A 24537-nucleotide genomic window follows, 5' to 3' on the forward strand; every position below is an offset into this window, starting at 1 on the left:
TTATGTAGCTGCAGTCCCTTAATATTCACAATTACATAATTCCGCCAAAAGCTTTTTTCCAAAAGGGTGTTTCTTGGCCCCTGAGACCAAACAGGGCCGAGTTGGGGGTGGTCGTTATCAACTTGTGATGGCCCAAGGTTTAAGATAATAGGAAATAATAGTGAAATAAAAAAGGTAGCAAAAAAACATCCTGAGGAGTGGACCTGGCTCCCTGCCTATTAATCATTGAAGAAGCTCATGAAGTTGTCACTACTCAGAGCTATAGGAATAGATGGCTCAATAGAGCTGTAATTCTGTCAGCCTGGCTACATGGCTAAAACGAAACCTTGGGTTGTTCTTATTTTCTTCTATTAGTGATGAGTAATAGTAATAGTGATCTGGCATTTCTGAGGGCCTTACTATAGGTCTTGCCAATCTAAACGAAATTTTTCCAGTTTGGTGGAACGCCATTTACTTTCAAGTTTTCGCGAGGTTTGTTTTAATTTGCGAGTTTGGGAGTTATACCAAGGTGCTAGTTTCCTTTGCTTAATCATTTTCCTTTTGAGAGGAGCAACAGAGTCTAAAGTCGTCCGTAGGCAGGCCGTAGCACTGTCTACAAAATTATCAATTTGGGAGGGAGTAAAATTAACACAAGAGTTCTCTGTTATATTAAGGAACGGCATTGAATTAAATGCTGTTGGAATATCTTGCTTAAATTTAGCTATAGCACTGTCAGATAGGCATCTAGTGTAGATGCTTTTATCTAATTTCGTATAGTCTGTTAGTAAGAATTTGAAAGTTATTAAAAATGGTCTGATAATAAAGGATTCTGTGGAAATACTATTAAATCTTCAATTTCGATTCCATATGCCAACACAAGGTCGATGGTGTGGTTAAAACAATGTGTGGCCTTATGCACACTCTGACTGAAAGCAATTGAATCTAGTAGTGAGTTGAAAGAAGTACTAAGACTATCATTGTCGACATCCACATGGATATTAAAATCACCTACAATAAGTACTTTGTCTAATTTAAGGACTACGCATGATAAAAACTCAGAGAATTTAGATAAATATTCAGAATACGGACCTGGAGCTTGGTAAAAAAAAAAGGTTATTAACTTAAACGGTTATTTTTAGCCAGCAGCTTTAGATAGGATTCTACATCGCCCACTCTGGCCCCAGGGACGCCAAGACCGTGGCCGCTGGAGCCACCAACTTCACGTTCCGTAGTATAGAGCTCCAATTACCAGATATGGCTTCTCAGGGGGTGTATCACTGAGTGGGGAGAAACTGTTAGAAAGGCGAAGATGTTGGTGGTTAGCCATAGGCTCCAGTTTAGAGTGACCGCCGCCATGTGGCTCCCCGCTTTAGAGCTAGCGCTACGCTTCTGTCGGACAGTCACCCACTCGCTGCTCGGGGGCTGCTGGGGGACTGCTAACAGAAGCTACAGTATGTTGGTCCGCACAAGATGATTTTGATTCCATGGTGCGGAGCTGTGCCTCAAACTCACTAAGCCTCGCCTCCAGAACAGTGAATATAATACATTTATTACATATATCTTTATCACTAAAGGAGGCAGAGCAATAGCTAAACATCTGACAGACAGAGCAAGAGAGAGCAGGAGCGGGAGAGGAATTAGCCATTGCTAATGGCTAGGCTAAAGTAGCTAACAGCATTTTAACAATTGTGAGATCTGTAAGGCAGTCGCTGTAAGAGAAGAAAACTATAAGTGCTTGAGTATAACTACTGTAATTTAAATGCAATCCAGGCACTTAGCCGCTAAATTAAACAATAAAGCAGGAGCAGCAAACTAGCGTCCGTGACACAGGAGCACCGGAAATGAGACAATACGCTTACCGTAAACGTCAGCAGAGACACAGAATACTCTCTCCAATAGGACAGACACAGTGGTGGGCAAAAATGCCAATATTAAATACAAGGAAGTGATTGCCGATGGCTACAGGAGAGGAGGCCCCATCCTAGCTAATCACTCAACAAAGCACCTGGACAGTTGTTAAGCACCACTCCCCAACTCCACACTTAACACTAAGGTAGTCTGATTACTCTAAGCAGTTTCAGTCACTTTAAGGAAGACCACAAAATTCTGGACAAAAAACACAGCAAATCCAGCAAAACACACAGCAGAAGTAGAAGAAGCAGAAGAAGCAGCAGAACCCACAGTAAAAGCAGCAAAGACAATCGTATTTCATCTGGAACATTAGGAAGAAAAGTTATAAAGTTAAAAAGTTATAAAGCGGATGAGACGTCCCGAAGGAGGCATTGTTTTCTTACCGTCTGATTTGTTCTCCTATCTTAGTTTTTCCTCTGATGTTTCTCAAACTTCTTCCTTGTTTTTTCTCCTTAAGGTTCCACAGTCGCTCTTCTACTTCTGTGTTGTATTTTCCCAGTTTTGTGTTTGTCTCTTGGTTTGTGCTCCACTGTATCTCTGCAGACAGACTGCCCCACTCCTCCTTCTTTCCTTCTAAGACAGGAAATGTGTTGTGTCTTGATATGGCGGGATGGCTTTCTCAATCTCAAGGGGACTATGACTGAATCTTAGTTCATTTGATATCTTGTAAAGTAGTTCTGGTCCTCTTTGAAGGCCGTCTTAAAGCTCTTATTTCTGCCCTGAGGAGTGAGGAGCCAGGAGGCTGTTTGCCAGAAAACACATTTATTTTTTAAAGAAGCTGGAGGCATCAAAAAGCACACCGCTGGCTAAACTATTTAAAAATGGGGGGTTTGTTCAGGACACCCCCGTCTGTCACTAGTAATGATGACGCAGTGATTAGTGACAATTCTCTCTGACCAATCAGGAGTCTGCAGGTTTTCACGTCACCTTTTGGTATCGCCTCAGCTCGCTTGGAACCTGGACGGAGGTGAGACTAAAAAAAGTATGCCTACCTGATAGCAGGTACCAGGGACATTTTATCATAATGGAAAACCAAAAAAGGCAAGTCAACCTAAGGTAGGCAGCGTTGGGCGAGGAGAGGCTAGAGCAAGATTCTTTCATTGAGGGAGAATAGGTAGATGTGCTTCCAGCAACAGACTTTTATGTGGGTAAATTCATACAACAAACAAAATATGAATCATAGCAGAGTACTTTGAAATGTGTCTGGAGTGGGACTATAACATTAATTGTCCAGCATTGTTCTCGATCAGCCTATGTTTTTTAAAAACTATGCGGATGTGACATAAGCTATTTGGAGGTGTTACTCTGCTCCCTGCGCTCCTTCCTTTACAGACGGCTCTCCTTTAGCTGCAGAAACACAAAGGTTATTATCATCCAGCTCAATGTTCTGTCTGTCTGGCTTCTGCCCCCTGCTGGCCTGGAGAGACATGACAGCACACAGATGTAACTTCCTGCATTGCTTCTGTCTTCAGTTCAACAAACAGAGACTTAGGCGTACTCACACTTAGCCCAGTTAAACTATGCCTGAGCATGTTTGACCCCAAAGTCCAGGTTGTGTGACTAGTGTGATCGCTCCGGGCACGGTCGCTTGAAAGAGTTGGGGCAGGTCACAGTTTTGTTGGACTCATGTATGCATCAGTGTGATTGCTAAACGTGCCCGGATCTTACCGATGAAGGGGAATTGTAGTTGGCGAGTCCCACAATGTAATGATGAAAGCGTGCTCTGACCCTGAATGTTTTACAGCCGTGTGAGTGCAAGCCAGCGTTACTTGATGTAATGGTAAAAATCGCAGCAGTATCCCACTACGGGAAGCCGTTGACATTGTACATACATCACTCTGGCAGTAAATACTGATGGTGCCCTCGGCATTAATTGTAACATTTCAGAGTTTTTTTTTTTCAACTACTCTATATTCTTTCGACCTCCCAAATTCATCCGAAAATGTATTTTCACTGTCCCGACCATTTTTTTTATTGTCCCCGGGATGATGGGAGGTCCTTAAGCTCAAGCCCTGGTCGAGAAGCTATCAAATAAGGGCCATGAGATGCTGCCATAGACGTGATAAACACAGCTGTAGCTTCCTTGGTAGGCGGGCTTTGCAGCAGGAAACAGAAAGTGGGCAGAGTGATTGATAGCTGGCGTAGATGTTTACTCCAGCATCAACAAGGTGGTTAAACTATCTCTTGCACTGCCTTTGAGCAGTGCAGATTGTGAGACATAATAAAAACCAAGTACAGATCCCGTCTGTCTCATGCTTGTCTCTTAGCCCTGATGCACATTCATGCGTCAGAGAAGAACACAGAGACATTTGACCCAAAGCCAGTTGTTGACCTGTGGATGGAGACAGCAAATCGAAGGCTCAACCAGGGACAAAGAGGTAAGTAAGTAAGTAAGTAAGTAAGTAAGTAAAGTTTATTTATAGAGCGCTTTTCACAGGTAAAAATCACAAAGTGCTTCACAAGGTACAACCACATTGAAATACATTGAAATGAGGATAAAACATTTAAAAAGTAAAAGATAAATTAAGCCCATTCAATTAAAAGCTTGTTTAAATAACAGTGTCTTGAGTTGTCTTTTAAAAGAATCAACAGAATCAGCCACACGGAGGAGCAAGGGCAAGGCGTTCCAGAGTCTGGGGGCTATAGCCTCGAAGGACAGGTCTCCCCGTGTTTTATAGCGAGTCTTTGGGACCATTAAGAGACTTTGGCCTGCTGATAGAAGGGCACAGCCTGGGGAGTATGAGCGTAACAAGTCAGCAATGTATTCTGGGGCCTGACCATTTAAAGCTCTAAAAGTTAAAACCAATATTTTAAATTCAATACGAAATTTAATAGGTAACCAATGTAGGGAGGACAAAATGGGATTGATGTGTGTCCTTCTGCCAGATCCTGTTAAAAGCCTTGCCGCAGCATTTTGAACCATTTAAAGACGATTTACAGCAGATTTGTTAAGAAAAATAAAAAGAGAGTTACAATAATCTAAACGTGAAGAGATAAAAGCATGAATAACCATCTCAAGGTCAGAGTCTGTTAAAATTGTCCTCAATTTTGCAATATTTCTTAGATGATAGAAACAGTTTCATGTGCATCTGCAGCATGATCATCATCTACAATTGAAGAAGCTGAAGCAGAGGACAGTGAAGGAGGACAGGGAGGAAGACTGCACTTACTAGACCATGCTACGTGTGGGGTGAGTACCAAACACCATCTGCTGGTACTCACCTGAGTAACTCACATAAAAAAGTTATGTGCACCCTATGTGCATCTATATTCTTTATATTTCTTTATTCTAAGGATGAGAACAGAGTGTTTTCATTTAATAAGCATGGGACATTCAACAGTCAGACAATTTTCACAAAAACTAAAGTTATGATACAAACAAAAAACAATTCCAATAAAAAATATCATTACAAGTCAACACCAAGACCAGAGTGTATTGAGACTGAGTCAAGATCAAGACCAAGGTAGGGCGAGACCGAGACAAGACCAAGACCATGGACTCAAAAGTCAGAGTCTTCCGTCACGGCTACATATCTAAAGCCTGACAACAGAGCCAAGAGCAGAAGTCTAGTTTTCTCAAAGAACACTTGAATTACAATAGACTTAAAGGTTGTTATGGGATTTTTTCCCAATGATGCCAAAAATAAGGTTCCTTCTGCAACTTTAATATGTGATATATATATTTATATATATTTATGAATCGTCTGTAAACTTCTTTAGCAACATGTTTTTTTTGTTCATGCCAATGAAGCAAATTGACTTGAGTTAGAGAAATAGAGAGAGCAATAATAATAAACGTACCAACGTGTGAGGTGCCGTGACAAGACGTCCAGTCGGTTAAACCACCATGATGACTAAAGACGTTGATTATCTGTGTTCCTGCACTGAACTAATCTCTGAAACATTTCCTGTCTGATTATCTCTTCTTCAGGAAGTCTGTAAATGCACTGTGATCATTTCCTGTCCCACACAGTTGTTGACACTACCTGACCAAAAGTATGTGTACAGTTCAAAGCTCTTAAGGGCTTTTCACACAGGGAGCGACACTTCGCCTGCATAGTCGCATGGCTCCTCATGTGAAGGACAACGCTCCTTGATTAAATGTTTTGAATGGGAGGCTTTTTGAATCTGGTCTCTATCTGAAACTGAGGCCTGTACTTCGAAGCAAGATCAACATGCCCTGGATCTCTTTCAGTTATTCAGCTCATTCTCAGAGTTTCACAGTTTATTAGAGGTTTATTTCCTCTAAACAGGTAATATAGAAACATTTATTACAGATCTTACTCAACATCCAGCAAACATCTGAAAGTACTTAAATTTAAAGTTAAAGTAGTACTAGTACTACATTTCTCTGCGTTTAGTTTTTTATATATAAAAATGTTGTAATATTGCCTTTAACTGAGGGTGGCAGTAGCTCAGTCTGTAGGGAGTTGGGTTGGGAACCGGAGGGTCGCTGGTTTCCTTCTGGGCACTGCCAAGGTGCCCTTGAGCAAGGCACCGAACCCCCAATTGCTCGGAGCACCTTTCCATGGGCAGCTCCCTAACTCTGACATCTCTCAATTAGTGCATGTATAGGTTCTGAGCATGTGTGTGTAATTCAGACCTGTGTGTAATAACAACAGAGTGAAAACATTGGAATTTATAGAAAGAAAAAGAAAAAAACTGTCTGTGAACAGACGTCCTCTCCACGTAGAATAAACCTCTAATTATTAATCATGTTTTCATCTTTATGATCTCTGAAGGCTTCTGCTACAATTCATGTGTTCATATTTATTCACATTGTGTTGCTTAGTTATGAGAGTATTTCAATTAAAATCCTTTAAGTGCAAAAGTAATAACATTCTTAATTACAGAAATATATTAAAACTTTCTTACAAATTACAAAAGTAAATGCTTCAATTGCTGAAGTACACAAATAAGCTAAATTCTTATGAAATAAGCACAGAATTGGTGTAAAAACCACCTCTGCTTTTTAACATGAGACTGTCCTTTCCTGAAAATGGCCACATAGGTTATTTGTTCCAGCATCATTCTGACCTATGTTAACGTTTATAGTGGCGGCACCCTCTAGTGCCCGTAGGCGTTATTCAATTGTTCAATTGTCACCAAATTTAATTTGCACACCGAATATTATAATACAGAATGCAGAGTACATGTGTCAGTGTTTATTTTAATTTAATCTTTAACATTAATTGTCCAGCATCGTTACCGATCGGCCTGGGTTGGTGTGTCTTTGGTCGGTTTGTATTGTGCTGGCTGCTTGATTTCAGTATTCCTGCTTTAAAGTCTAATTTCTAAAATAAACTTTATATTTCTGAGGTGTTTTTACGCCTTTAATAGGAACTAGTGGGCTTGGAGCTGAGAGAAATGTTACATAATAATTCCTGCCTTCTTATTTAAATGGATTGTGTTTTAAAAACTTTCTGGATGGGAGATGAGGAGGTGCTACTCTGCTCCCTGTGCTCCGTCCTCTTCAGTCAGCCCTCCTTCAGCTTCAGGAACACCCAGGATACTCAGTGTTGTTGAATGTAACTATGTACATTTACTCCAGTACTGTTCTTAAGTCCAAATGTGAGGTTCTTGTACTTTACTTGAATCTTTTCTTTTCATGCCACTTTCTATTACTACCCCGCTACATTTCAGAGAGAAATATTGTACTTTTTACTCCACTACATGGAGATGAGATCCTTGGAGGTGTTACTCTGCTCTCTCCACTCCGTCCTCTTCAGTCAGCCCTCCTTCAGCTTCAGAAACAAGTTGCTTATAAGAAACCAGCACAATGTTCTTCTGTCTGGCTGGCTTCTGACGCCTGCTGGCCTGGAGAGACATGACAGCAGACATATGTGACTTCCTGCATCACTCCTCTCTTCAGTTCAACAAACACAGAATTAGGCTATGTTAAAAGGGAAACGATCTGAAGAGAAAACGCAAAAGTGGGGTTGCGTTATCACTTTTTATTCCGCATTTAGACGAGATTTTTTTTGGGGGGAAATCTGCGTACATATGGTGATGCAAAAGTGTGTGAAATTCGATGTAGTATGCACACTAGGCGGCTAGGTGGCAGTGGGAAGCACGAGGAGGTGGCACAACAGGGCGTGGACTGGGAGTCCTGCCAGTCAAAATATATAGACATATGGACTGAATTTCTTCAGTAGTATCCTGTACCGGGAGGGACGTCATATCCACACGAGAAAGACGCTATATGTAAAAGTCAGATATCATTAAAGCTGAAAGCCATCCGGACCAAGTATAGGCAGGATGTGGATACCGAATGGTGGAGTGGCCATGGGCGAGTAATCACTCTATATTTTGATTTATGTAACGAAATTTGGGGTGGGTCGCCAGCCACCACAACAATAGAGGTGCAGACTTTTGCGTTTTTACACTTTAGATGGGAACGTGGAGCGTTTTTAAGATTTCCACTCTAGAGGGTGGTTTCACTTTTTCGTTTTTTTAAGCCCCAAAAATGTTGTCGCCGTCTAAACAAAAGGCACATCTGATAAAATATTTTTACATTTTCACCCAAAAGCATTCTTGTGTAAACAGGACCTTAGGCTGCTTTGTTGCAGTCATTGTTCTAAACGACAGGTGTGTGTCCGTACCTTACAGTAGAAGTAAAGGGCAGTGATCACCAACAGCAGAGTCAGAGAGAACACAACCACTCCGATGATAAAAGGCCTTCGAGTAGATGGATCTGATGGATTTGATGATGGATCTGATGATGGATCTGATGATGGATCTGATGATGGATCTGATGGATTTGATGATGGATCTGATGATGGATCTGATGGATGTGATGATGGATCTGATGATGGATCTGATGGATGTGATGATGGATCTGATGATGGATCTGATGGATGTGATGATGGATCTGATGATGGATCTGGTGGATCTGATGGATCTGATGATGGATCTGGTGGATCTGATGGATCTGATGATGGATTTGATGATGGATCTGATGGATGTGATGATGGATCTGATGATGGATCTGATGGATCTGGTGGATCTGATGGATCTGATGATGGATCTGGTGGATCTGGTGGATCTGATGATGGATCTGATGATGGATCTGGTGGATCTGATGATGGATCTGATGATGGATCTATGGAACACATGGACAGTCATCACATCACACATCATTAGTCCAACATCTGCCGCTAAACACAAACTGACCTGAATCACTTCAACATGTTTCAACAATTCACACATACAGTCTTTTGTGGGGTTTATCTTTATCTGAATTGAGTCTCTAAGGACAGAGACTGCATTATAGATTATAAAGTCCTCTGAGAATAATCTGCAGAAATAAAATGGATTTGACTTTGGGGTGTTGGTCCACCTGCACTTTGGGGGTGGACCAGATCTCCCTCTCAGAGAACCAGAGTTATTCTGGTAACCAAACATGCTCTGACCTTCAGTTTGTTTGCTGTTGTATAAGTTTTGTTACTTTATGACATGTTCAATCACAGCATCAGAAACTTGTTTAGCTGATTATTTTCATTCAGTTTGGACCAATCATCTTCTCCAAACCTGTAAACGGTCAGTTTACCTGAGACAGTGAGAGAGAGCAGAAGGCTCTCAGAGGAGAAGTTATGAGAGAAAACATAGAGGTGATAAACACAGCTGTATGTTCCTTGGTGGGCGGGCTCTGCAGCAGGAAACAGGAAGTGTGCAGAGTGATTGACAGCTGGCTGGGTGGAGTTGTGTGCTGAGTTGGAGGAGGTGAAGGTGAGCTGGAAGGAGCCTCCTGGGTACTGTGGCTGGATGAAGCAGCTGATGGTGAAGGTGGAGCCCCTGAACACCTGGAACCCCTGCTGCTGGGCCACGGAGACCCCGTCCATGGAGGAGGAAAGAGAGATGTTGGGCTGAAGCAGCAGGTCTGTAAACACAGACATTGTGAACTTGTCAGGCCTAGCAACAATACGACTAAAAGTAACATTTACATTTAATACACTCTAACAATTGTTTTTCAACAATAACAGGACATCATCATCTGCATATTTCTCTAATCTGTTCCTTCTACTCAGGTACTCAACAATCTTTGCTCTCCACACAGAGAAGTTCAAACATTTTCACTCTTATTTTTCAGAATACATCCGTGACCCACAATATAAATCTGTTTAGAAAATTATCCCCAAAAATGTAAAAGAGCTAGGGGCCGGACAGGAGCTACTGTTTAGAAATTAGTGCACAATCGGCCAGGCCGACTCCTGCCCCCCATTCCAAGTTCCTTCACCTCTGTTGACCCCAGTTCCTGTTCCTCTGTTGCCCCAAGTTCATGCGCTTATGTTGCCCTGTTGTTAATGGAAAACTCAGAAGCAGCACAACTCATTTCACATACGTGAAGAACGTTTGGGAGACCTTGATGACTTACACAGAAGCATTTAATAAACACTCAATTGAGGCGACAATTAACCAGGCAGTACAGTTTAGCCATGATGAGTTATTGTGCAGTGCTGTCCCAACTCTCTGAAGTTCTTTTCTTCCTGAAGGTGTATTTAAACTCATGCTGGAGGCGTTACGTTCAGCTGAAGCTTTAAGGTAAACAAAGATATTGCAGGTGCTGTAAACATAGATACTAAAGCCTAGTTCAGCCTCTCTCTCTCTCTGGGAAGTATGCTAAAGTGTGGCTGGCCCACCCACCTCCAGAAGGAGACAGTCCTGAGACAACACATTCCCTTATCATGTAGCAGCCTATGTAGACTCCTTAAATCTGTAGAGAAAAACAATTATACATGAAGAGGTTTGGTTGTTAGAGACTGGCTGAATCTTCTCGTCCCCTGACCTGTGATCTATGAATGACCTGATGTTGTCTAAGGTTTCTCTCAGTCTCATCATATCACAACATGGTGTTTCCGGAAATTGCACCACAGCCCTCATTTCCAGAGCCTCTGTTGCTCCCACTTCCAGAGGCTTTATTGCTACCACTTCCAGAGCTTCTATTGGCCCAAGTTCCAGCCCCTGTGTGGAAGACACTGAGAAGGCCAGGGCTTCCAGCCTTCAGTCAACTAGCCTGATGGCTAGTACTCCAGTTAAAAGCCAACCTGAACTCCGGACAGTCTGAACTACAGTTAACCAACAAGCATCCACGGCACTCAACAGTGCCTTGTGGTATCTGCCTGGCCATCTTCCCAGGGATCCGGGGAGGCCGTGAAAGGGGAAGTGGTTGACATGGCTACCGCCGACTCATTCTGGTGGGTCCACTGCCCTGCTCCATTGAGTTTTCGCTGCCCTGCAAATTGTCCACATTGCCACACACTTCCCAGCTCAATCAGTGGCCCCGCTGTCACCAGCACCTTGTTCTCAGTCAGAGGTCCGGCCGACACAAGTTACTGTTGAGCTGCAACAATCCTAAGTTCCAGAGCCCCAGCAGTCTTTAGTTTCTTTACCCCTGGTTCCACCGGCAGGTATTCTACACAGACAAGTTCAAATGTGTTTACTCTGTCTTATTTTTCTGAGAAGATCTGTAACCCATATTAGAAACCTGTTTAGAAAATGATCTCTAAACTCTAAAAGGGATAGGGGCTGGAATCTCATTTGAAGGAGTTTCCCAGTGTGAAAGACGCCACATGGGAGTGGAGATACTAATGATCCCCCGGCTGAGCTGAGCAGCTCAAAGTTGGGGCCAGTAGGTCATTGGTGCCTGTTATGGTAGCAACCAACGAACCTGCTGGTGAAAACCAGTGGCTCAGAAAGCAGTGAAGCTGAAGAATGTATCCTTTCAGGCTGGTTGTTGGTTGGCCAAGGGGACTCCTGAAGCAGCAGACATGTTTCATATCTACAGATATCGATCTTGGTGTATGTTTCATATATACAGATATATATCTTGGTGTCCATCCATCCATCCATCCATCCATCTTCGTCCGCTTATCCGGTGTTGGGTCGCATGGGGGAGCAGCTTCAGCAGGGGATCTTGGTGTATGTTTCATATCTACAGATATATATCTTGATGCATTCAGCAGCTGATTTACTGAGGCAGCAGCTCATCAGACTCCGTCATGTCTGCTGGAGACAGTCTGCTACCATTCTAGCTGCTGCATGTGTGTGTCAACCTGGGTACATTACTGTCATAGATGATGTCATAGATTATGTTACTGATGGGCTTACCTGAGCAGGTGAGATCCAGGATGTAGGCAGAGTAAAGGGATTCTGCACACTCCCTCAGAGCAGATCCAGACTGAACACAGTTAGACCTGATCCACTGCACAGATCTGACTGAGGACTCTCTCTCTTTTACTGAAACAGCAGAGCCACAGTCCAACTCTCTGCAGGCAGCAGCTGCTATCTCAGATGCCTGCTTCAGGGGCCAGTCATAATAGCCACCCACTGGTCTCCATTGTCTCTGATGTTTCACCTCCAGTGTTCCTGTACAGCGACTGGAACCTCCCACCAACCTGACAGGTTCTGAACAGAAACCAGAGAGTCATCAACAAAAGAACAAAGTGAATTTCATTAGAACAGAAATGAACCAAATCAAAGCTGCAGCTCCTCTTCTACCTGAGCAGGTGAGTCCAACAGCTTTTCCAGATGAGCAGGTGTTTCTATCTGAGATTGAGCTTCTACAGTCCAGGAGAGCAGACTCATGGCCTCCACACTGGAACTCTTTGGTCGTCATTGGAGGGTCCACTTCTCCATAGAGCGCCCCCTGGAGGACTGAAGGAGCCCCACAGCCAAGCTCCCTACAGACCACCTCTGCATCCTGCTGGTCAAAGTCATGTTCACACACTGAGGACCAGTGCTGGGTAAACTGGTTTGTCTTCACCTCCAGTCTGCCTGAGCACAGACTGGTCCCATTCACCAGCCTGACAGAGCCTGGAGAGATATTAGAAGATAAAATAGAGAGAGAAAAGACGTCAGACAGAAGACAAAAAGATGTCAGGAAGCAAAAATTCAGTGATTCAAACTGGACTTGGCACAATTCCAACAGAAGTTGATAATTAACAGCAGAACACATCTTTATATCTTGGTGTATTCAGCAGCTGATTTATTGAACAGCAGCTCATCCGAGTCCTTCATGGCTGCTGGAGACAGTCTGTTGCCATTCTAGCTGCTGCATGTGTGTCAATCTTGGTACAACAGTCATACATGATGTCATAGATGATGTCACTGATGGTCTTACCTGAGCAGCTGAGATTCAAGATGGAGGAAGAGGAAGATGATGCTGCACACTCCCTCAGAGCAGATCCAGACTCAACACAGTCAGACCCGATCATCCACACAGATCTGTCTGAGGACTGTTTTCTCCCTCCTATAGAAACAGCAAAGCCACAGTCCAACTCTCTGCAGGCAGCAGCTGCTTTCTTCAGGGTCCAGTCAGAGTAATAATCTACTGTAATGTAACTCACTGGTCTCCATTCTCCCTGTTTAAGCTCCAGTGTTCCTGCACAGCGACTGGCTCCTCCCACCAACCTGACAGGCTCTGAACGGAAACCACAGTATAACAGATATATATATATATAGGTGTATGTTTCATATCTGTATCTGAATCAAGACTCTGAGGACAGAGACGGTGATAGATTATAAAGTCCTCTGAAAATAATCTGTGGAAGCAAAACAGATTTTACTTTGGGGTGGTGGTCTTCCTGCACTTTGGGTGTGGACCATATCTCCCTCTCAGAGAACAAGAGTTAATCTGGTAACCAAACATGCTCTGACATTCAGTTTGTTTGCTGTTGCCATTCATATACCTTGTATAAGTTTGGTTACTATATGACATGTGCAACACGATGACAGTCATCATAGCATCAGAAACATGTGCTTAGCTGATCACTTTCACTCTGTTTGGAGCAATCATCTTTTCCAAACCTGTAAACAGTCAGCTTACCTGAGACAGTGAGAGAGAGCAGATGGCTTTCAGAGGAGAAGTTATGAGAGAAAACATAGAGGTGATAAACACAGCTGTATGTTCCTTGGTGGGCGGGCTCTGCAGCAGGGAACAGGAAGTGGGCAGAGTGATTGACAGCTGGCTGGGTGGAGTTGTGTGCTGAGTTGGAGGAGGTGAAGGTGAGCTGGAAGGAGCCTCCTGGGTACTGTGGCTGGATGGAGCAGCTGATGGTGAAGGTGGAGCCCCTGAACACCTGGAACCCCTGCTGCTGGGCCTCAGAGACCCCGTCCATGGAGGACACAGAGATGTTGGGCTGAAGCAGCAGGTCTGTAAACACAGACACACACACACAGACAACTTGTCAGGCCTAGTAACGTTAACAATTAAAAGTAACATTTACATTTAATACACTCTAACAATTGTTATCCATTTTTAACACTTTCAACGTGTTTTCAAACAATAACATGACATCATCATCTGCATATTTCTCTAATCTGTTCCTTCTGCTCAGGTACTCAACAATCTTTGCTCTCCACACAGACAAGTTCAAATATTTTCACTCTTATTTTTCAGAAAAGATCTGTGACCCAGAATATAAATCTGTTTAGAAAATTATCCCCAAAAATGTGAAAGGACTAGGGACTGGACAGGAGCAACTGTTTAGAAATTAGTGCGCAATCGGCCAGGCAGACTCCTGCCCCCCCTTCAAAGTTCCTTGGCCTCTGTTGCCCCAATTTGATGAGCCTATGGTTCCCTGTTGTTAAGGAAAAACTCAGAAGCAGTACAACTCATTTCACATACATGCAGAACGTTTGGCAGACCTTGATGACTTACACAGAAGCATTTAATGAACACTCAATTGAGGAGACAATTAAGCAGGCAGTACAATTTAACCATGATGTGTTATTGTGCAGTGCTGTCTAGAGATGCCCCGATTACAACTTTCTAGGCCGATTCCGATGTTGTTTTAGTTAGGCCAGCCGATATCGATTTTAGCCGATTCCGATTACATTTCTTCTAACCACTTTACAGCACACACAAATATTTATTTTCTATCTTTTCTTTAAACACAAATACTAAAGCCTAGTCCAGTCGATCTCTCTCTCTCTGGGATGTATGCTAAAGTGTGGCTGGCCCACCCACCTCCAGAAGCAGACAAAACATTCCCTTATCATATAGCTGCCTACGTAGACTCCTTGAATCTTTAGAGAAAAACAATTATACATGAAGAGGTTTGGTTGTTAGAGACTGGCGAGACTGGCTGAATCTTCTCATCCCCTGACCTGTGACCTATGAATGACCTGATGTTGTCTAAGCTTTCTCTCAGTCTCATCATACCACAACATGGTGTTCCCGGAAATTGCACCAAACACCCCAGTTCCTGAGGCTATATTGCTCCCACTTCCAGAGCTTCTATTGCCCCAAGTTCCAGCCCCTGTGCTGAGACACTGAGAAGGCCAGGGTATCCAGCATTCAGTCAACTAGCCTGATGGCTAGTACTCCAGATAAAAGCCAACCTGAACTACACTTAACCAGCAAGCATCCGTGGCACTCAGCAAGTTCAAACGTGTTTACTCTTTCTTATTTTTCTGAGAAGATCTGTAACCCATATTAGAAACCTGTTTAGAAAATTATCTCTAAACTCTAAAAGGGATAGGGGCTGGACTCTCCTTTGAAGGAGTTTCCCAGTGTGAAAGACGCCACGTGGGAGTGGAGATACTAATGATCCCCCGGCTGAACTGAGCTGCTCAAAGTTGGGGCCAGTAGGTCATTGGTGCCTGTTATGGTAGCAACCAAAGAACCTGCTGGTGATAGCCAGTGGCTCAGAAAGCTGTGAAGCTGAATAATGTGTCCTTTCAGGATGGATGCTGGTTGGTCCAGGGGACTCCTGAATCAGCAGACATGTTTCATATATACAGATATATATATCTTGGTGTATTATTCATATTTACAAATATATATCCTGGTGTATGTTTCATATCTACCGATATACAGTATATCTTGATGCATTCAGCAGCTGATTTACTGAGGCAGCAGCTCATCAGACTACGTCATGGCTTCTGCAGACAGTCTGCTGCCATTCTAGCTGCTGCATGTGTGTGTCAACCTGGGTACATTACTGTCATAGATGATGTCATAGATGATGTCACTGATGGGCTTACGTGAGCAAGTGAGATCCATGATGTAGTCAGAGTATTGTGATTCTGCACAGTCCCTCAGAGCAGATCCAGACTGAACACAGTTAAACCTGATCCTCCACACAGATCTGCCTGAGGACTCTTCTCTCTCTTCTACAAAAACAGCAGAGCCACAGTCCAACTCTCTGCAGGCAGCAACTGCTGTCTTCAGGGTCCAGTCAGAGTCATGGTACCTCACTGGCCTCCATTCTCTCTGATGTTTCACCTCAAGTGTTCCTGCACAGCGACTGGCTCCTCCCACCAACCTGACAGGCTCTGAACACAAACCAGAAAGTCATCAGCAAAACAACAAAGTGAGTTTCGTTAGAACAGAAATTAACCAAATCAAAGCTGTAACTCCTCTTCTACCTGAGCAGGTGAGTCCAACAGCTTTTCCAGGTGAGCAGGTGTTCCTATCTGAGCCTGAGCTTCTACAGTCCAGGAGAGCAGACTCATTTCCTCCACACTGGAACTCTTTGGTCTTCATTGGAGGCTCCACTTCTCCATAGAGCGCCCCCTGGAGGACTGAAGGAGCCCCACAGCCAAGCTCCCTACAGACCACCTCTGCATCCTGCTGGTCAAAGTCATCTTCACACACTGAGGGCCAGCGCTGGGTGGACTGGTTAGTGTTCACCTCCAGTCTGCCTGAGCACAGACTGGTCCCATTCACCAGCCTGACAGAGTCTGGAGAGGTGATAGAAGTCAAAACAGAGAGAGAGAAAGGACACCAGACACTAAATAAAAAGATGTCAGGAAGCAATAATTCAGTGAATCAAACTGGACTCAGCACAGTTCCAACAGAGTTGATAATTAACAGCAGAACACATCTTTATAACACTACAACCTACAGCAATGTTACCAACACATTTATATTTAATACACTTAAATCAGAGCAGAAAGGCAAAGCACAGCATAGGTATACATCATCATTGCTTCCAGAATTGCTTGTGCCTCAAAAGGTCAGCGGCAACAAAGTCAAAGTTCAAATACTTTGACATTTGAGAGCAGGGTCTGGCAGCAATTCCGAGTGGTGTGAGACGCCGATAGTAGCTCCTCCTCCGAGTATCTACACCGCTCTACTAATAGGAAAACAAAATGCGCAGAGCGGTTTTACCACAAATCAAGTGTAGGTGGCTTAACTATTGTTTTTGAACTTGATTCATTGAGCAGCCAATTTACTGAGGTAGCAGGTCATCGGAGTCCTTCATGGCTGCTGGAGACAGCCTGCTGCCATTCTAGCTGCTGCATGTGTGTCAACCTGGGTACATTACTGTCATAGATGATGTTATAGATGATGTCACTGATGAGCATACCTGAGCAGTTGAGATTTAGGATGGAGGAAGAGGAATCTGATAATGCACACTCCCTCAGAGCAGATCCAGACTCAACACAGTCAGACCAGATCATCCACACGGATCTGTACCATTCTATCTTTCCTACAGAAACAGCAGAGCCACAGTCCAACTCTCTGCAGGCAGCAGCTGCTTTCTTCAGTGTCCAGCCAGGTCCATCCTCGTAATAATCTACTGTCATGTAACTCACTGGTCTCCATTCTCCGTCACGTTTCAGCTCCAGTGTTCCTGCACAGCGACTGGCTCCTCCCACCAACCTGACAGGCTCTGAACAGAAACCAGAGAGTCATCAGCAAAAGAACAAAGTGAGTTTCATTAGAACAGAAATGAACCAAATCAAAGCTGCAGCTCATCTTCTACCTGAGCAGGTGAGTCCAACCACTTTTTCAGGTGAGCAGGTGTTTCTATCTGAGCCTGAGCTTCTACACTCCAGGAGAGCAGACTCATTTCCTCCACACTGGAACTCTTTGGTCCTCATTGGAGTCTCCACTTCTCCATAGAGCGCCCCCTGGAGGACTGAAGGAGCCCCACAGCCAAGCTCCCTACAGACCACCTCTGCATCCTGCTGGTCAAAGTCATCTTCACACACTGAGGACCAGCGCTGGGTAGACTGATTAGTCTTCACCTCCAGTTTTCCTGAGCACAGACTGGTCCCATTCACCAGCCTGACAGAGTCTGGAGAGATTATAGAAGATACAATAGAGAGAGAGAGAGAGAAAAGACACCAGACATGAAATAAAAAGATGGCATGAAACAACAATTCAGTGATTCAAACTGGACTCAAGCTCATCAGACTCCGTCATGGCTGCTGGAGACAGTCTGCTGCCATTCTAGCTGCTGCATGTGAGTGTCAGATACATTACTGTCATAGATAATGTCATAGACAATGTCACTGATAGGCTTACCTGAGCAGCTGAGATAAAGGATGTATGAAGAGGAACCTGATTCTGCACACTCCCTCAGAGCAGATCCAGACTCAACACAGTCAGACCTGATCTTCCACACAGATCTGTACCATTCTATCTTTCTTACAGAAACAGCAGAGCCACAGTCCAACTCTCTGCAAGCAGCAGCTGCTGTCTTCAGTGTCCAGTCAGAGTAGTACCTCACTGGTCTCCATTCTCTGTGATGTTTCACCTCCAGTGTTCCTGCACAGCGACTGGCTCTTCCCACCAACCTGACATCAGACTCTGAATAGAAACAAGAGTGTCATTAGCAAAAGAAGTGAATTTAATTAAGAAAAGATGAAACTGTAAATGCTGATTCTGCTTTAATGATTCTTTTTTTACTCTTTTCTGTCTCTGTATACCTGTTGAGGCTTGATCTCCTTCAGCCTGGAGTCCTGAGGAGAAAATCAGAAGGTAAACATCAGTATAAAGCAGCATGATTGGATCACATCTGTGGACAGAACAAACTCTCTCAGGTTGTTTTGTTAAGAATATTCTACCTGCTCAGAAACACCTTAATGAACTCACTCTAGAGTATTTTACCAGTTTACTAAAGATGTGATGAACACGTGTATACACAGAACACAAGTCTGAAAACATAAAGGAAGGCCCTCAGAAATGCCAGATCAGACTCTTACTCATCACTAATAGTAGAAAATGAGAAAAAACCAAGGTTTCTTTTCAGCACCGTAGCCAGTTTATTTGAGGACTTTCAGTCAGGATTTAGAATGCATCATAGCACAGAGATGGCACTGGTGGGAATTACTAGCGACCCTCTAACTGCTTCAGACAAAGGACTTGTCTCCGTACTTGTCTTACTAGATCTTAGTGCTGCATTCAACACTATTGACCATACCATCCTGTTACAGAGATTGGAACATTTAGTTGGCATTAAAGGAATCACACTAAGCTGGTTTAAGTCCTATTAATCTGATCAATCTCAATTTGTTGATGTGAACAAGGAATCCTCCAGACATGCTAAAGTTAGCCATAGCGTTTCACAAGGCTCAGAGTTGGGACAAATTCTATTCACCTTATATATGCTTAGTCTAGGCAATATTATTAGGAAACACTCCATTAACTTTCACTGTTATGCGGATGACACCCAATTATACCTATCCATCAAGCCAGACGAAACCAGTCATTTAGCTAAACTTCAACCATGCATTAAAGATATAAAATCCTAGATGACCTACAATTTTCTGATGTTAAAATCAGACAAAACCGAGGTTATTGTGCTCGGCCCTAAAGACCTCCGAACCTCATTATCTAAAGATATAGCTACTCTGGATGGCATTGCCCTGGCCTCCAGCACTATTGTCAGAAATATAGGAGTTATTTTTGATCAGGATATATCCTTTAACGCCCTCTTAATACAAATCTCAATTTCACCTGCATAACATTAACACAATTAGGCACATCCTGTCTCAAAATGATACTGAAAAACTAGTCCATGCATTCGTTACCTCCAGGCTGGACTATTGTAATTCCTTACTATCAGGTTGCTCAATTAAATCCCTTAAGACTCTCCAGCTGATCCAGAATGCTGCAGCGCGTGTTCTGACAAGAACTAAGAAAAGAGATCATATTTCTCCTGTATTAGCGTCTCTGCATTGGCTTCCTGTGAAATCCAGGAATGAATTTCCTGACCTACAAAGCTCTAAATGGTCAAGCACCATTATATTCAATTCAATTTCAATTAAATTTTATTTATAGTATCAAATCATAACATAAGTTATCTCGAGACACTTTACAGATAGAGTAGGTCTAGACCACACTCTATAATTTACAAAGCCCCAACAATTCCAACAATTCCAGTAATTCCCTCAAGAGCAAGCAGTGCGACAGTGGCGAGGAAAAACTCCCTCTTGGGAAGAAACCTCGGACAGACCCAGGCTCTTGGTAGGCGGTGTCTGACGAGCCGGTTGGGGGTGTGATGAACAGTGGCGATAGTAGTCACATTAATAATGGAACAGTGACTGGATGTAGCAGGAAGCAGCAGGGTTCAGCAGGACGCAGCATGACATTGCAGGGCATCGCTGAGCTCAGCAGGGAGTGCAGCAGGACCACGGCGACAGCTGCAACCAGGGTCTTGTTGCCAACGTTCTCCAAGGAAATACGCTGGGGGAAAAAAAAGCATAAGGACTCCGGGGAGTAAACTCCCCAGAAGCTAGGATTAGTAACAAGCATTTCTGGGACGGGCTGCACACAAATAGTAATAGTAATAGTAACAGTAATAGAAACAGTAATAGAAAGGGAGAGGAGAGAGCAGCTCAGTGTGTCAAAGGAAGGAAGTCCCCCCCTATATCTTGAGGAGCTCTTAGTATCTTATTGTCCTACTAGAGCACTGCGCTCCCAGAAATGCAGAGTTACTTGTGGTTCCTAGAGTCTCTAAAAGTAGAATGGGAGCCAGAGCCTTCAGCTATCAGGGTCCTCTTCTGTGGAACTAGCTCCCAATCTGGGTTCAGGAGCCAGAGCCTTCAGCTACCAGGCTCCTCTCCTGTGGAACCAGCTCCTAGTCTGGGTTCGGGGGGCAGACACCATCACCACATTTAAGAGTAAACCTAAAACTCTTCTCTTCGATAAAGCTTATAGTTAGGGAGTGAGGAGTTACAGCGTTTGCCTAGACCGACAGGGGAGGGTCTGTAGCCACAGTCACGGCGTGCCCCCTCCCTATCTCTTCTTCTCTGCAGCTCTTAGTTATGCTGTTATAGTTTTTGACTGCCGGGGGACTTCCTTTGACACACTGAGCTCCTCTCTCTTTTCATCTGTGTGTGAATGCTTGTTACTAACCTAGCTCAGGAGTCCTTATGTTTTCTTGCCCCACAGTTTTCCTTGGATTAGGGTGGCACGTAAATCATAGTTGCATCTGTCGCTGTGGTCCTGCTAGGCGCCCTGCTACACCCAGCTACGTCCTGCTATGTCATGCTATGCCCTGCTACACCCTGCTATGCCCTGCAGTGCCGTGCAGTGCCCTGCTACGCCCATGCTACAACATGAACTGAGGCTGCTCACTCTGGAGGACAGCTATCAATCCGCTGAAGGAAGTCCGGATAATTTATCAGCTGTGGCAAAAAGTGAGGAAATGTGGATCAACTTCTGTCCTCCAATTCAAGCAATGATAGCAGATCTGGTGAGTGCATATCTTTACATCTTTATATATGGTCTATGATCTCTACATCTTTATATACGGTTCATGATCTATACGAAGTAACAGCTGTAGGGACAACAAATTTAATTAGTTAGCTTACATTGTATGTTTAACGTTGCAGGTGTGTCAACTGCAGCGGCTGTGCATAAAGGAAATGACATGAATGAGGACATAAATGTCAACATAAACATTCCCAAAGATGTCCCATTCACTGTGTCTTACTTCACCGTCAACAGACAAGTTTAATGTGAATTAGAGCAGCCGATAGCCCGCTAGCTCACTACAATGCCTCAGCTAATGTAGTGTCAACCTGCAGTGATTAAAATAGCAGCTGGTCATTTGTCCACCTATAGCTAGCGATAGCAGGGCAGCAACCCATCGCAGCCTGACTCATAAAATATACGGCTACTACCACAGCCCGTAAAGGGAATAAAATGTGTGCCCGGACGGATGGCTTTTGCCAGAAATGTATTCGCTGCAGGAGGGGGAGATACTGTGGTGTTGAGTAACAGAAGGAGGGATGCATTAAACGGCTACAGAGTTTATGTTGCTATGGACGGAGGATTCCAACCGTAGCGATGGAACAGACTATTTACTTTAGCGGAAGCAATGCAATCGTATTTAAATCAAGAAACTCCTTTTAAAATCAATATTTTGTGTCAAATTATTGATTTATTTGTTAAGTAGCCATGTAATAAGCGGGATAATGTAGCCCAGACGGTTGTTATAGCGAATACAACCCCTTCAGACTGATTCAAGACCCCTCCGCCTGATCATCCTGTCGGGGTTGTATTCGCTATAACAACCGCCTTGCTCACCATTATCCCTTACATAACTGCCACTGTTCATCACACCCCCAACCGGCACCGGCAGACAACCACCCACCAAGAGCCTGGGTCTGTCCGAGGTTTCTCCCTAAAAGGGAGTTTTTTCTCGCCACTGTCACACTGAATGCTTGCTCTTTGGGAAATTACTGGAATTGTTGGGTCGTTGTAAATTATAGAGTGTGGTCTAGACCTACTCTATCTGTAAAGTGTCTCGCGATAACTCTTGTTATGATTTGATACTAAAAAATTAAATTTAATCTAAATGAATTGAAAGTCTGGGAATTTAAAGAAACATATATTCTTTTTTTTCCTGTGATTGTCTTTAAGTAACTGGTACCTATTGTGTAATTATTGCATGCTTGAAGTTTAACTAGCTGATTGGTTTCTTCTGGCCTAATCAATAGGTATTATTTGGTATTATCTGTATAACAGTGAAACTTTTTTGCCTAGAGGAAGCATATTTAAGGTATATAGAAGTGGTCCAAGCACAGAGCCTTGTGGAACACCATGGCTAACTTTATAATGCATTGGAGGATTTATTGTATTATTGTCCATTTTCCCTTTTTGTCTTTTTTCTGTCTGTGTGTGAGAGCAGTTTGTCCTTTGATTTAAAGATCAACGCAAATATTTGAATAATAACACGTCATCTTTAAAGCAGAGTCCTACCTGAGCTGCACAGCAGCAGCAGTACCAACAGATAATACATGTCCAGGTAGAGCATCTCTCTGATCACCCTGTGTGCTGTACTCAGTGTATATCTGCGAACAGGAAGAGGAGGAGCTTTACTGGAACAGTATCAGAATCGGCTTCAATGGCCAAGTAAGTGTGGCAAAAATATGTTTTGACGATATAGTTTAATAATTTGATTATTAACAGCAAACAAACTAATGTTACTACTTTTAACTGGACTCGACCCAGCATGAGTCCGCGTTTTCATAGTCAGTGTGGTCGCTGAATGGTCTACTTGTTCAGGTGATGGAAAAGATTTGTTTGGAGGATGGAGGAAGAAATTGAAAAGCTTAGACATGAACGAGGAGAGAGAGGGGGAATGGCATGGAGGAAACTGCGGCCTCTGTGTCAAGGACTGAGCCTCTATATATGGACGTGCGCTCTACCACTAGACCACCCAGGCACCCAACCTGGTCTCACTTTAATCCTGGTCGCAGCAAAATTTTGGCTTTTAGTTAAAACATTTATCAAGATTAATTGCATGATTGTACATAGTTACCTCTCAATAATTGTCACATACACCAAACGATCCCAGGAAATAAATCTGGTCTCAGTCTGAACCTGGTCTCAGTCTGAACTCATGTAGAAATTAGGGCTGTCAGTTCACATAACATTTCTAACCGAGATTAATCCCATGGTTGGCCATAGTTAACTCTCAATGAATGTCCCATACACCGCACAACCCCACTATATGAACCTGGTCTAATAAAATTATAAAGATACAAACTGCAGGGCGCCTGGATGGCTCACCTGGTAGAGCGGGTGCCCATGTGTAGGGGTTTAATCCTCGGCGTAGCGCCCATGGGTTCGGCTCCGACCTGGGGCCATTTGCTGCATGTCGTTCCCCCTCTCTATCCCCTTTCAAGTCTAGGCTCTCCTATACAAGTAAAGGCCTAAAAAAATGCCCCAAGAAGATACTAATTGCATTTGACTCTCGCTGGATGATGAAGTTAGACGTCACCTTCTTTTTACTTTTGGATATTTTTACCTGATTACCCAACAGAACAGATTCGTCCTCATAATCTGCAACTACATTTGTCTTCCTGAGTTTCCTTCAGAATAACTGCAGAGAAACTCTCCTGTTAACAAACAATCTACACAACTGTTGAAAAGTTAAGAATAAGCTATGTTGTTGATGTTCTTCTCTACTTCGATATTAACTATTTAAACAGATTAAAACAGAATAATACAGACACTAGATGTTTTCTTTACCATAGACATTACATTTTACAATACAGAGTTTCACAGTTTATTAAAGAGGTTTTTCTTTTCCTCTGAAAAGATAAAAGAGAAACATTTATTACAGATCTTAATCAACCTCCAGCCGACATCTGAAAGAACTTTGTTAATGTAGTACTAGTACTTAATTTCTCATAAAACTTTTCTCATATTGTCTCCAAATGGCCTTTAAATGACAGTGAGCGGACGTCCTCTCCACGTAGAATAAACCTCTAATTACATTATTATAAATGTTATAAATATATATTTAATTCTCTGTAAACTGCATTTTGCCAATAAAGTAAATTAAATTGAGTTAGACAAATAGAAAGAGAGAGTAATCAAAATTAACTTACAGCTGTGTGAGCTGTTAAAAACCACCATGAAGTCTGTTCCTGCACTGAGCTGATCTCTGAAAAAGT

The 24537-nt window shown here is 43.2% G+C and overlaps 1 protein-coding gene and 2 long non-coding RNA genes across 3 annotated transcripts; 1 reads left to right on the forward strand and 2 right to left on the reverse strand.

Annotated features, from left to right (window-relative positions):
* The first annotated feature begins 2827 nt into the window (after nucleotides 1–2827).
* Nucleotides 2828–5884, forward strand: LOC120548647. The gene is made up of 4 exons (XR_005637229.1): nucleotides 2828–2857; nucleotides 4158–4268; nucleotides 4986–5080; nucleotides 5822–5884. It is a non-coding gene; the product is annotated as an uncharacterized LOC120548647 (long non-coding RNA).
* Nucleotides 5885–6693: 809 nt separating this feature from the next.
* On the reverse strand, nucleotides 6694–8661 carry LOC120548646. The gene is made up of 2 exons (XR_005637228.1): nucleotides 8493–8661; nucleotides 6694–7707 (listed from the first exon to the last, which is right to left on the reverse strand). It is a non-coding gene; the product is annotated as an uncharacterized LOC120548646 (long non-coding RNA).
* A 254-nt stretch (nucleotides 8662–8915) lies between these two features.
* LOC120548971 (scavenger receptor cysteine-rich type 1 protein M160-like) lies at nucleotides 8916–24537 on the reverse strand (the record flags this gene model as incomplete). Its single annotated transcript, XM_039785473.1, has 14 exons — nucleotides 24472–24537; nucleotides 22835–22926; nucleotides 18553–18585; nucleotides 18149–18433; nucleotides 17604–17918; nucleotides 17205–17510; nucleotides 16261–16575; nucleotides 15877–16167; nucleotides 13715–14041; nucleotides 13010–13309; nucleotides 12388–12702; nucleotides 11998–12294; nucleotides 9440–9769; nucleotides 8916–8992 (listed from the first exon to the last, which is right to left on the reverse strand). Coding segments are annotated over exons 2-14 (3246 nt in total), but the record flags the coding sequence as incomplete, so codon positions are not given.

This window comes from Perca fluviatilis, chromosome 20 (genome assembly GCF_010015445.1).
Source record: "Perca fluviatilis chromosome 20, GENO_Pfluv_1.0, whole genome shotgun sequence".
NCBI classification, from domain to species: Eukaryota; Metazoa; Chordata; class Actinopteri; order Perciformes; family Percidae; genus Perca; species Perca fluviatilis.